Consider the following 14,177-nt stretch of genomic DNA (forward strand, 5'->3'; position numbering starts at 1 on the left):
ACCTAACAATTCTTTGACATATATCCTCTATATTGTCCTCATGTTTTATTAATATGCACCTCAAGTTTAGATAATATATTATTTAAATTATCATTTTTTAAATATATAGTTCCCATCAAGTGGTAGATTTTCCTTTTTTTTGTTTCTTTTTTCGTTGTATTCTGACCTCGCATGAAATTGCATAAGTTAGAATTGCAACTAAGCAATATCTTACCTGCATTGATATATTATTCCAGCATGCGATGATCAATGTCATCTTTTCTCTCATATTAACAAAAGAAGAATAATTTGTAAAAATATTCCTTTTTCGGTCAGCAAGAATGATTTCGAAGGAATGTCTCATTCCTGGCCTTTCAATATAAAGCATAATATAAAATAAAAATTTACCTTAGATTGGTCGATAATCTGCCTATTCTATGATGATGCTTTCTTTTTCGATGGAAAAAAATTGGACAAGAATTTGTTCAGATGATTTCTACCCCCGCAGAGAAATTTTATGCTGTCGTTCCCAATGTCGCAGCTCCTCCTTCCGTGCCGTATTGCCAACCCTGGTCCACGTAGGATAACACGTCATCGACAGCTTGCATCCAGATTCGGGCCCGCATGCGCCGTGTCCTAAGCCCTGCCGCTCCGTGCCAGGACAAAACACGTGCCGCTTTCACCTAGCATGTGACCCCCACACTCCGCCTCGAGTCGCCGCCGCGCCCCACGTTTCCAAGTGCTCCCCGCCCTCTCAATTCCCACGATACCCAACCCACGTTCCCAGACTAACCCCCCAAAACATAAAATAATAGAAAAAAATTCGCCCTTTCCGTAAAATAATAGAACAGCTCGCGATTTAATAGTAAGAGTATTCCATTTTTAACCCTCATATTTTCCCTTCCCAAAATGCACCCCGTTACCGTTTTTTCCTCTATTTAAACCAGCATCTCCTCCATCCCTTCCCCTGTTCCAAGGACAAACAGAGAATTGGTTCCAAAGGATAACACCGAGAGAGAGAGAGAGAGAGAGAGAGAGAGAGCGCTCTTCAATGGCTGAGAAGCAAGAGGTGGAGCAGGAAAGGTGCCCAGTGGAGGAGGTGGCCCTGGTGGTGCCGGAGAACGACGACCCCTCTCTCCCGGTGATGACTTTCCGGGCTTGGTTCCTCGGCATAACCTCATGCACCGTCCTCATCTTTCTCAACACCTTCTTCACCTACCGGACCCAGCCGCTCACCATCTCGGCGATCCTGATGCAGATCTCCGTGCTGCCCCTCGGGCGGCTCATGGCGTCGGCGCTCCCCAACAAGGAGGTGAAGGTCTTCGGGAGGTGGGGTTTCAACCTCAACCCGGGGCCGTTCAATGTAAAGGAGCATACCATCATCACGGTGTTCGCCAACTGCGGCGTGTCGCCCGGCGGAGGGGATGCCTACTCTATCGGGGCGATTACGGTGATGAAGGCTTACTACAGGCAGAGCTTGAGCTTCCTGTGTGGCCTTATCATTGTGATTACCACACAGGTTATGGAAAGAACTCCTTTAGATTTTCCTGTTTTCTATTAATTTAGCTTAACTAATTTTTATTGATGTCAGGAGGAATAGAATATATGCATAATTCTTTGTTGTTTTTCTCCCCATTTTTCTAATTTTAATATGTTGAAGATGTTTGAATTTATCTATTTTTTAGGTGAGGAAGGACGCGTTTATCTTCCTTTTTGATGTGTTAAAAGCCTCTTCCTTGACTATGCTTTTTTCCTAATCTAGTTTTATTTGAATATCTGTTAATTGGTTAGAGCTTAGGATTTAATTCGGATGTAAAATTTGTTTTCATGCATTTGTTTAATATAAAAGATACTACTTAAAAAAGCTATTTTTGCGAACAATTCAGCTTTCTTTTCTTCTTCTTCTTCTTCTTCTTCTTCTTTTTTGATGAGAATTCTAGCTTTTTTCCATTTGAACTTCCCCCCCTCTTCTCTGATTTCCTATCTATTGTGCAACCTATTTGCTGTTTCTGTATATCTGAATTGGTTTTTCAAAGCAAAACAAGTGATCAATAAATGTGGATACAGCCATCATGCCAGATTTTCTTCATGGAATTGATATCTTTGACGTGTCAAATGACTGGAATGTTATAAAATTAATAGCTAGCTAGCTAGCTAGTTAGTTCATGACTATTAACAATTTGAGGTGGCTCCCTTCTGTTTCTAACAATGGACTTTAATTGAATGGCATGACATGATTACTTAGAACTGACCCTATATAATTTCAGTGACTTTCCATCTAATGTTTATAACTTTTAACATGCAGTTGCTAGGCTATGGATGGGCTGGCATGCTGAGGAAATTTTTGGTAGACCCTGCTGAAATGTGGTGGCCTTCTAGCCTGGCTCAAGTTTCCCTCTTCAGGTTTATACATTTACTTACTCATTGTTTCAGACTAGTATGAGGATAAGTGCTTGATTGATTTTTTAGGTAGTAACATAGCTGGATATCAGCATCCTAAGTTATTAGCAGATTTACATGAAGATCTCATGTATAAGTACTTACAATTTAACCCCTTTTCTGTTATGTTTGCGTGATACTGTACTTAATTCTTGCTTCTTAGCTAATGCTGGAATTTATGTTGCAGAGCTCTCCATGAGAAGGATTCACCTTCCAGAGGACCAAGCAGGATGAAGTTCTTCCTAATATTCTTTGTTGGAAGCTTTCTCTACTATGTGCTGCCCGGCTATCTCTTCCCCATCCTAACATTCTTTTCATGGGTATGTTGGGTGTGGCCTCATAGCATCACTGCCCAGCAGATTGGATCAGGATACCATGGCCTTGGCATTGGAGCATTTACACTTGATTGGGCTGGAATCTCAGCTTACCATGGTAGCCCTCTGGTGACCCCATGGTTCTCCATTATCAACACTGCTGTTGGCTTCATCATGTTCATCTACATCATAGTGCCCTTGTGTTATTGGAAATACAACACCTTTGATGCCCGCAAGTTCCCTATATTCTCAAATCAGCTCTTCACCTCTAAAGGGAAAAACTATGACACTACCAAGGTGCTGACCCCTCAATTTGAGCTAAATGAAGCGGCGTACGATGGTTATGGGAAGCTCTACCTGAGTCCTCTCTTTGCACTCTCGATAGGATCAGGGTTTGCCAGATTTACTGCAACCCTCACTCATGTCTTCCTGTTCCATGGCAGGTAGGCCTTGGAGTTCTGCTTGCAAAATTTATACCATGTTGATTTACATGTGCCTCATGATGCTTTCATCATTCTTCATTCCTTTAACTTCTCGATATATGCTACTCATCATCGAACAACCATGGAGATCTAATGGAACTTGAATTCTTTAATGTCGACCGTTTATTCTCTATATGATTTATCCAATCATTTCGATATATAAACTTCGATATTCTTTTCCTTCATCGAAGTAGAGTCATCTGATATTCGAGATCAAGGTAGGCGTTGGTGCATCACAAATACATCTGTTCTTTGTGTAGTGATATCTGGAGAAGGAGCAAGTCAGCAATGAACTCCTTAAAGCTTGATGTCCACGCCAAGCTGATGAAGAACAACTATAAAGAAGTTCCTCAGTGGTGGTTCCTCATCCTACTAGCAGGAAGCGCCGTTCTATCGCTGTTGATGTCTTTCGTGTGGAAAGAGCAGGTGCAGCTGCCTTGGTGGGGCATGTTATTTGCTTTTGGATTAGCTTGGCTTGTAACTCTTCCTATTGGAGTAATTCAAGCAACCACGAATCAGGTAATTGAATTTAAAGCTCACCGAACTCAAAGTTTTGATATCACCAAAAAGTTTATGCGATATCAGCTTGCGCAAAGCTAACATGTTATCCTCGGAAAAAAAAAGCTAATATGTTATGTTGTATTATGATTCAGATACAGATTCATAGAGTTTAATCACAACAATAATGATACTGTCATCGAAGCTATTTCATTCAGATACTAAACATTTTTCTCATTTATGAGTTCTACCAGCAACCTGGCTACGATATCATAGCCCAGTTCTTGATCGGCTACATCCTTCCTGGTAAGCCAATAGCTAATCTCCTCTTCAAAATTTACGGGCGAATCAGCACTATCCATGCCCTCTCCTTCCTCTCTGATCTCAAACTCGGCCATTATATGAAGATTCCACCAAGGTGCATGTACACTGCTCAGGTGAGCCGCTACTATAACCTCTTATCCATGCATCAATGCTCATGGTTCTTGTTATTTCACTAACATCCAGTCCTATTATCCAGCTTGTAGGAACCATCGTCGCTGGCGTCGTCAACCTTGCAGTGGCATGGTGGATGCTCGAAAACATCGAGAACATCTGCGACACCGACGCATTGCCTTCTGATAGCCCATGGACCTGCCCAAAATACCGTGTCACCTTCGATGCATCTGTTATATGGGGTCTGATAGGCCCAAGCCGGCTCTTTGCTCATGGCGGCCTCTACCGGAACTTGGTGTGGCTGTTCTTAATTGGTGCAGTCCTTCCTGTGCCCATTTGGCTACTGAGCAAGATGTACCCCAAGAAGAAGTGGATCCCTCTTATCAACATTCCGGTCATCTCTTATGGGTTTGCCGGAATGCCTCCTGCAACACCAACCAACATCGCTAGTTGGCTCATTACAGGGACGATCTTCAACTTCTTCGTACTCCGATACCGGAAGGAGTGGTGGCAGAAGTATAACTATGTCTTGTCTGCGGCTTTGGATGCGGGAACTGCATTCATGGGTGTGCTGCTGTTCCTTGCTCTCCAAAATCAGCATATTGGCGTGCATTGGTGGGGGACGGAGGTTGATCACTGCCCCTTGGCATCATGCCCGACCGAGCCGGGGATCGTTGTTAAAGGATGCCCTGTGTTCTGACTATGTGATGCTTAGAACTTGCGAAGAAAATTTGTATGGAGAGCGAATGAAACTGAATGGTAGTCTTGCTCCTGGCCTTGATGCAAAGGAATTGTCTGTAGCATCTGTTATAGTCTTCTTATACTTCTACCTCTCTCCTTCGTACATATTCATGATAATTAATAATAGTTGAGTGAAGTAATTCACTTCCTCCATACTCTCTCTCTCTCTCTCTCAAAAACAGAAAAGAATGAGACTGAATGGCAGTGGAGAAGGAAGAGTTAGAACTATCAGGTAATTGGGTGTTAAGTTTTAGTTTTTAAAAGTTTCTTCCCCTCCTTTGCACATATTAGTGATAATTAATAATAGTTGAGGGAAGTAATTCACTTCCTCCATGTTCTCTCTCTCTCTCTCAAAAAAAAAAAAGAAGAACGAAACTGAATGGTAGCGGAGAAGGAAGAGCTAGAACCATCACGTAATTCGTTGTTCAGGTTTAGTTTTTAGAGTTCCCCTCTTCTTGCTGTGAGAATTTTTTTTAGTAAAATGATATGTGAGTATTCTTTGAAGAGGTACGATATCAAGTCTCAATATGACATTTTTTTTTTTTTTTGATGCAGCAGTTACTCGCACCAATCATGTGTGAGCGCACTCAATAAAATCAGAAAAAAATATACGGCGAAGAGAAGAAGGATCCGAGTCCTGATCCTTCCAAAGAAGCTCTCCCGAATGATGCGCAACATAGAAGACGACCCAATCCGTTGCACTATTTGCCTCCCGATAAACATGAGAAGCTCAGAAGTTGCTACACTCTTCTACGAGCCCCAGAATATCTCGAAGAAGTGGGTGCCGATCATCACAGGTATGCTGACCTCGGATCCACTCAATTTTTGTTGTTGAGTATCCCTCCAGATGGATACTATCTGCTCCAAGCACCCGCCTCGCATAAATAATCCTCTCCCAGGATGCCCTCAACTCAACTCTGCATACTGACTCCTCAAAGGTACATCGCCCTTCGGCCGCAATGAGTTTGGCGCCGTGATCCCTGATCACAAAGCCAATACCCCCACTGCCTCCAGCCTGAGAGCTATTGCCATCAAAGTTAACCTTGAGAGTGCTAGAGAAGGGGGCTCCCAGGATACAAAAATCACCCTAGTCGTTGTAGCAGCTGAGTGAGAGCCCCAAATGTCCCTGGCCACCCAAAGTGAAGCCACCGCAGAAGTACTGGTAATCTCTGAAGCATGAAGTAGACCCCTCCAACTTCCGAACCAACTGACTCATCTACCGAATCAACGGCATAATCATCAGAACCGACTGCAGCTTCATCGACTGAATGAACTAGTCTACAACCGTCCTCGGGTGCGCCCTTCTATCCTCAAAGATCCAAGCATTCTCGTCCATCCAAATGTGGTAGGCCACATAAGTGCTCCTGATGGCACACTCTTCCCTATAAGGCCTTTGCTCGGACTCCTTTAGGTGGCCTAAGAAGTCCTCTATCGAGTTTATGGCCTGCAGCATGTTGGGTAGAGCTATTGGGCCACGGAACACCTCCATATTTGAGCTGCCCACGGGCACCCAAAAAGGATATGGTTGATCGTCTCCACCACCTTTGGGCACCACACACAAACCGGGGTGACTCTCACTCTCCTCCTGACCAACATATCTCTAGTCGGCAAACATCCCTATACCACCTTCCATAAGATCAAGGTGACACATGGATGGATGCGTAACCTCCATATCTAGCCCCCCGCAATATGCCGGATCATCCTCCCTCGGTCAAGGTCTCGTAGGTCCCGAGCACTAATCTTCGATCTCCCAATCCCTCTCCATACTCTCATGTCCGCATGTTCTCTTATGGGTATCGGCATAGCCAGCACTTTCTCGGCCAGCTACTCTTTGAAGGCTCGATGAACCAAGTCCATGTCCCATCGCCTCTCCCTCTGAACGAACAAGTCACAAACCTTAGAGCCCGTCAGGCTCCCAATGTCGACCATGGTGGGCCACCAGTCAAGTGGCTGCTATGTCAGCCATCTGTCCTTCAAGACATCAATAGGTCCGCTCATCTCCATTCACCCAACTGGTCAAGAGGGACACCCTCGGAGTCCGGATGTAAATCTCCCTCTAAATGAAGGAACTGTGGCCCCCAGCGCGAAGGCTAGGGTCGGGGTCTCCATACTTGGCCCTCATCAAGATGCACCATAGACTCTCAGGCTCCAGAATAAACCGTACCGCATGCCTGGTTGCCAGAATTTTCCACCTCGCCACCAAGAACTGAACACCTAGCCCTCCACTCCTAATCGGTTGATAAATGACATCCCACGCCACCAAATGAGTGCTGCTCCTCCCCTCCTGGCTTTCCTAGATGAATCTCCTAAAAAACTGCTCCAATGACTGCGGAGGTGCCAGTGGCACTATGGTATTGGATAGCAAGTAAACCGAGATCGAGCTCAACACTGACCAAACAAAGATAATCCTGCCCATCATGGATAGAGATTTCGCATGCCAGCTCTCCAGCTTGTATCTGATGCTCATCTCAACGGACGTGTAGTTGTCTCTGTGGGGGTGTCGGCTGGTGATGGAAACCCCAAGCTTCCTTTTTCTTCGAGGAAGCCATTATCTTAGCACAAAAACACAAGATTTTTTTTTTTTTGAAAAAAAGAAAGGAGATCCACACCCTATAATTACCTAGAAACTAGAATCTTTAGTTGTCAAACGAAGGGTGTTATCACTGGGCAAGTCTCGGTTCACTTAAAAACATAAATTCTAAGACCCATAGGTTTGGATTAGCTCATATTGGAAATGTCGAGGCTCGTAGTTTGGAAACTACCAAATGATGGCCAAAGGCCATATAACTTGCACTTTCTATACTAACCTGGTAATTAGAGAATCTTGTAGAAATATAGATACTGAACAAATACTCATAGGATAAGACTTGTGAAGATAGCTTTTAATTTATCCGACAGAAATATATCATTACAAAAATTTATTTTCAACAATATCTAAATAATTATTTGCTCGAGCAAATAACATCATTGTTTTGAAACAGTAAATGATGATTTTGGACTTTAGAGGGGGTTCAATTTTTTAAACATTAATTAAAATGAATCCCTCTAATATAATGCGACATCAATCTTTTCTTCCATCTTTATCCTGGGATTGTATTTTTTAAAATAATTTTTTTAAAATTTATCCATCTTAGTTCAACTTTCTTTCACCTTTTGGAGAGAAAGAAGCTTATCAACAAAAAGTTATGAAGTGCATACTATCAGTCTTAACCCAGTTTTTAAACTAGTTGAGCGGACCTGAAGAAGCCTGGATACGTTGTTTGTGCATGCCTCACACATGCCATGAGGAAGAGGACTCTAGATTGGAGTTTGTCTTTATCCCTGACTCTGTCGGGTGAAGGAAGTCTAGGGCACGCTAGATTCAGGCGGAGCCCTAAGTTTTATTTATAAAAAAGACCCTTGCTTCCTCTATAGCACCCCACCACATCCCACATTCGAGTTTCTTTTATTAGGGTCATTGTTTTCAAGCTCTTTTCCATGAAAAATTTCCTTAGGTTTTCATTGATCCACCCTCGAAACCTCACTGAAATGGAGGTAATAGGCCCTAGTCCTTCTTTTGCCCATTTGATAGCCCTAAAGACGTCATCACCGGCCGATCACCGGCCATATTGGAGGTGGCCAATCACTGGATTGCCTTGAATAGCACTCCAATGTTCGGCCTTATCCCCTATTTTTCGTTTGTTCATCCACCATCGACCACCATGGTTGTTGTTGCTGCGCTGCCTTCACCGAAGGCTGAGCCGAGACGGATGCTTGCTATCACCGCTGGCCATCTTGAGGTCTCCATCAGATCAAAAGCAAGACCACTTTTCTGTTTCTGTTTTCTTTTTTCTTTCCGTCCTATCGACCACGCCGCCGCCACTGTTGCCATTAAACACTGCCATGGGCCACCACTATCTTGCCATAGCAATTGCTCGGGTAGCCTCCCTATTCCCTTGATGTGAGGAAGAGAGAGACACCAAGTCTCTCTTATTTTCCTCTTGCTTCTCTCTCTCTCTCTCTCTCTCCTCCTTTCTCTCTTCTTTCTTTCTTTCTCTCTCCACTCTCTCTCTATATGGTTTATTAGGCCCAATGGAGGATCCGAAACTTTTACTTTGTGAATCCCAAATTGACCGTAGTAGATGGTCTTGGATCGATATTTCTCCGACCATCCACTCTAGCTTTCGTAGAACACCCATCGTTGATAATGCTGCCTTTGAACTGATTGGATTCTTGCTTCATGATCTACTAGTTGAGTCACCCAGATCCAGCCCACTCGGGCTTTATCTAGGTAGTCATATCCTTTTCTCTTATAAGTTTTCCACTATCGACCATAATCACTTTATGATTTTTTCTGATTTCGATTATATATGGATGCAATCAATTGGACAAAAAGATGTTGAGCAAAAGGTTTTACATTCTAGTTCCTAAACTAAGGTAAAATTCTAATTTCTTATTTTTTTTTGAATTAAGATGGGATAAGAAATTTGGGATTAAGAATAACTCGAATATTAAAACTCAAAAATAAAAAAATTAACATTTTAGTAACTGATCAAGGATAGACTGATTATTTATTGGTGTAAATTAATTAGACATGCTAGACGTGTACTTGAACTGGTATGGTACTATTATAAGGCACGAGAACTACTGCAAAAAGATGTGATATATCAATCTTGGGGGATTGAGGGAGACCCAGTAACTACCACCAATTGGCTTTCTCTATATTGGAAATTACTAGTTTATCAAGAGGTTGATCAGTTTGCTAATTGGCTCTTGCTCGACCCACCATAGAATTATGGGTAGACAAATTTCTCCCGCTCATCTACGATCTACCTAGGATTGTTGAGATTTTTGACTGTCTTGTTAATGTTAGTGTATTCCAATTTTGCACAGATACCCTCCCAATACTACTATTTATATATGCTCTTTAAAATCTTTTCCATTTACATGTGTGCCCCTACCATCACAATCCAACGTTAGCGTGAACAGAAGTTAATTGAGTTAAAATTTAACCAAAATTGAAAGTTAACTGTTTGGCCCTTTGTTAAAATATTGAGCACCCAACAGTTTAAAAGTCCTTTTGTCTAGTTTCTAATGATGTTGGATGGCAGGCTAATCACAAGATTAGATGTGAAAGCAAAAAAAAAAAAAGGTTTCAAAAGCTATACTTGTAAATAGAATATTTGAAAGGTATGCAAGCAAAATCAGATGTTCGTTAGGATATATATATATATATAACTTATAAAAATATAAATTTGATGATGATCTCAATTGTCTGCCATTCTTCTTCTTCTTCTCATGCATCAAATGCGCTCAGTGCCCATCATCATTGCCTTATATTCAAAACGTGTATAACCCTCTTTTAGGATTATTTCTCGTCTCCTGATTCTCATGTATACTGAGATTAGAACTGAAATAAGATCGAATATGGATCAAATATTAATATCTCTCTATATATATTTATTTTATTTGATGAATACAGATATAAATATGGATATAAATTGAATAATTAAACTTTATAACCATAGAATCAAAAATATTACTAAGTGGATAATAATCAAGTTTATAACATATTAATATAGTAATTTATTTTTTTAAGAAAATTATAAGTGCTATATAAAATTAAATAGAATTACAAACGAGATCAGATATTCGGATATAGATCGTATAGTTGTCTATCAAAATTAATATCTATTTTTTTATGGATATAGATATGAATATGGATATTAGTCAAAAATGGATTCGAATAGATATTTTCAATCCACTTTTATCCCTAACTGGGATTGGTGATTGTGATCTCAGCTTCTCTAACCATCAAATTACGTAACGGATTGTGGTGCTGGTTAAGTACATAGTTTTATTATGTTCTCTTAGTTTGGAATGGAAGATGTTCGGAAGACCAACCTCATGAAGCAACTACAAAAGGAAGCCCACAGGGACTTCTTGTTTATAGGTATTTTCGCAGTGTCTAATTTTTTCCCAATTATTTTTGTGTCATAACTCCTACAGCCTGCGAATAAAATTTTAGAGTAGGTCATTTCAAATCCTTTTGCTTATTTGTCATTGCGAGGAGTTGGAGGAGCAGCACCCATGGAATTGATATTGAATGTGGAGGCGGGGGCAGCATGGAATTGCAATTGCTGGTGGAATTAATCTTGGCATGGCGATGGTGGACGTTGTGGTGGAATGATTAATTAGCGATGGTGATATCACGACGGAGAGCAAAGGACATAGCTAGGATGGAGTCTCAATTGGTGGTGATGACCTTGGTGGAATTAATATTAGTAGGGACGGCAATGGTGAAATGTGTATAGGTGATGCCTGTATTGGTGGTGGTGGTCAGGGTGGAATTCACATCGACGCCTTTTCAGCTGATAAATGGAGTACTTTCTAGAATGGGTTCGGAGTACTCCGTGTGTGTATTTGGAGCAAGCCTCTGATGTGATGCGAGAGGCACACCAGGAGTTGCCGGAGGCCATGGGCGGGTGGTGATGGTAGCTTTTAACAATATGTTTGATGTTGGTTTATGGCTAAAGATGAAAATGTTGCCCAAGCAAAGGCCCTGAAAAGGGCTTTCACTTAGTTCACTTGGGAACAACGATACCGCCTGTAAGAGTGATCAAACAGGTCAAAAATTCAAACTTGAATCTAATCTTTGTGTTAAACATGTTATCTAGCTCAACCCATATATAAACTATTGAATAAATGGGTAGAATCAGGCTAAATAGATTTTGAATATGTTTAAGAACTTTTAAATAAGTTTGATGTGTTAAATGGGTCTTAAACACCTTTGGTCGCTATTAACTAGGTCAAAATAGGTTAAATGATTCGAAACTCTGATCCATTTAATAAAAGATTACATCAAACTTATTTATTCGAAAACTGAATCACTTATAGCAAGTGGGTAGCAGGTTGAGTTGGTCGGTTGGGTCATAAATTGCTGTCTGAAATGATCCACTAGTTACAAATAATTCTATTTTCTAAATGAGCTGCCAATACATCAACCAACAATGCTCGAAACTTACAAAGCCAGATACCATTCCTTGGAGTTCAGTGATTCTCGTGGATCATGCTGAATTCTCATGGCTTTAAGTATGATATATGCTCGCCCCTACCTACAATTATTGTTCATGTCATCATAAATTCCTGCGACAGGCTACTCACTCTTGGTCAAAGAATGCAAAGCTAACACTTGATAGTGATTAACATACCATCCATTGGGCATAGAACCATATATGCTGATGAAAACATAAGCCTCCCTGGGTTGTCATCTTAATAACCATATCTCAATCCCAAAAGGGCCAGAGGGCAAAAAAAAAAAAAAAAAAAAAAACTCAATAACCATACTTATAAGAAAAATCTGAAATACCAACCATGGCACTCAACACCTGAGCCACAAGGTAAGCACTACCAACCGTCACAATGATGATGAGGATTGCAGTGATGGGATTCTTCAGTAGCTCCAGTATGGGTTGGAATATGGTGTATATGACCCCAGTGCTGACTGTAAGGAAGTATAGTGCATACCTTCTCATGTTTTCCCAGAACTCCTCCACCAAGGGCCCCTCAGGCCCCAGAGCCAAGGCATCTTGTTGCCCATCAATTCCCAAAAGAAGAAAGGCAAGGCCAATGGAAACACCTCCCAAGAGCATCCATCTAGGAATTCCTTCTGTGGGAGCTTTTATAGGCTCATTCCCAATGGTCTTTGGGGATTTAGGCCTGGCTCCAAGGGTTGGCTTGGGAGAGGACTTAAGGGACGTAGGACTGGTGTTTGTTGCTGCTGGTTTTGGCTTTAGAAATAATGAGTCTATTGGGAGGGTGCGGATGGGATGGGCATGCTTTTGGAGATGGAGAAGGTGAGGTTTGGGGTGGAAGGCAGACACTTTCATGGCTCTCTTTCTTTTTGCAGCTTGGAGTTGTGGGAGAACAAGAAAAGACTAGAGAGACATGATAAGCCCCGTGCATTAGGATAGGCTTGTTGGCCTTCAAGCGAGTGGCTGGGCGAAGAGTTGGTGGGTCACGGTTCTTGCGTCTATCTCCTAATGATACGTTAGGAACTGAAGAAGATATCGGCAGTGGTAGAAAACCTGTGGTATCGGCAGGCTCAGGAGTAGTTTAGAGATAGGTGGATATTGCCTGATGGGCGACAAGTTCGCAAATAACTCCATTTTGGCTGAGGGTGAACTATGTTAGGTTACAAATAATCTATTAGTTTATAGTTGTGACAGTTGTCCCAGTAATTTTTTGAGGGTTATTTATAATTGCACTGGAGCTGCCAAGGTGATCTGGCTCCTGTGGAGGATTTCTTAAAAATATCGAAAAATTGAGGCCCCATTCTAGAATTGACTGCAATTTGGTGTTTAAACCTGTTGCCTAACCATTTTATTCTCAACTTTTAATTTTGATGGCTATTTTGGTTGTAGCCCCTCTTGCATGGATAAAACAAAAAAAACTACGTGCATAATTACATAACCATATGAAGAAACAAATCTAATTGTGTGCAAGAGGCTAAAAATAAAATGCTAGGTCAAGGACTATCCATGGGTTAAATAGCGAAAGAGGGTCGGGTGTTAAGTTGTCCTCAAAACTAAGCCACTCTCTGTCCATGTAGACTAGCTTCGAAAGGATCCAATGGAAATCCATCATCAATTGCATGAGAGTGTAGCCTAGAAGTTCTTATTTGAGATTTAATCAAGAAATTATCTAGCTATTTTATATGGATGATGGTTAATAGACAAGGAAGAACTTTTTCTTAGTCCTGTATAAGTACCTAAGATCTTTTCGGCGAATAACCGATGTGGCACTAAACACACACTAGCACGGGTTTTCACATACTCTCTCTATCCAAGCCCTGACGTCCTTGTTGGGCTAAGGGTTTAAATTCATTCAAATATAATCCCAACTACCACGATCGGCTTGCAATCAGCTCCATAAATCCTTGTTATAGTTCCCTAGTTTACATAGGCTATAAGCCGAATTCACTTTTATACCATTTGTCACAAATCAGAAACTCACCCAAAAAGGCTAGCTGGAAGTAATATTTTAGGGTACCTTAGTCCTATATAAGTACCCAAGATCTTCTCGGCGAATAATCGATATGGAACTAAACACACACCCGTACGAATCTTTACAATAAATTTTCTTAACTCTCCCATGACCTTAATACCTAACCACGAGCAATGTACATTTGTGCCCTTCTACATAACACTTGGCTCTACCATACATCAACTAGAGTAGTATTGCCTAAGATATTTTAAAGAGTAGCTATGAATTTGATCCGATCATGGAGATGGAAGAATTTACTCAATCG

The 14,177-nt window shown here is 41.4% G+C and overlaps 2 protein-coding genes across 2 annotated transcripts; one reads left to right on the forward strand and one right to left on the reverse strand.

Annotated features, from left to right (window-relative positions):
- The first annotated feature begins 973 nt into the window (after nucleotides 1-973).
- LOC103704224 (oligopeptide transporter 3-like) lies at nucleotides 974-5,041 on the forward strand. The gene is made up of 6 exons (XM_008787426.4): nucleotides 974-1,498; nucleotides 2,285-2,382; nucleotides 2,606-3,175; nucleotides 3,475-3,733; nucleotides 3,967-4,149; nucleotides 4,233-5,041. The coding sequence occupies exons 1-6, from the start codon at nucleotides 1,031-1,033 to the stop codon at nucleotides 4,845-4,847; spliced, it is 2,193 nt and encodes a 730-aa protein (XP_008785648.1). The 5' UTR covers nucleotides 974-1,030; the 3' UTR covers nucleotides 4,848-5,041.
- A 7,004-nt stretch (nucleotides 5,042-12,045) lies between these two features.
- On the reverse strand, nucleotides 12,046-12,841 carry LOC103704226. Its single transcript, XM_008787427.4, has one exon. The coding sequence runs from the start codon at nucleotides 12,754-12,756 to the stop codon at nucleotides 12,202-12,204; it is 555 nt and encodes a 184-aa protein (XP_008785649.2). The 5' UTR covers nucleotides 12,757-12,841; the 3' UTR covers nucleotides 12,046-12,201.
- Between the last annotated feature and the right edge of the window lie 1,336 nt (nucleotides 12,842-14,177).

Source organism: Phoenix dactylifera, chromosome 15 (genome assembly GCF_009389715.1).
Source record: "Phoenix dactylifera cultivar Barhee BC4 chromosome 15, palm_55x_up_171113_PBpolish2nd_filt_p, whole genome shotgun sequence".
Taxonomy (NCBI): domain Eukaryota; kingdom Viridiplantae; phylum Streptophyta; class Magnoliopsida; order Arecales; family Arecaceae; genus Phoenix; species Phoenix dactylifera.

Coding starts and splice junctions, on each gene's coding strand:
- LOC103704224 (XM_008787426.4), top strand. CDS start 1,031: ATGGCTGAGAAGCAAGAGGTGGAGCAGGAAAGGTGCCCAGTGGAGGAG. Junction 1,499..2,284: donor TCATTGTGATTACCACACAG/GTTATGGAAAGA, acceptor TTTAACATGCAG/TTGCTAGGCTATGGATGGGC. Junction 3,734..3,966: donor TTCAAGCAACCACGAATCAG/GTAATTGAATTT, acceptor GAGTTCTACCAG/CAACCTGGCTACGATATCAT.
- LOC103704226 (XM_008787427.4), bottom strand. CDS start 12,756: ATGAAAGTGTCTGCCTTCCACCCCAAACCTCACCTTCTCCATCTCCAA.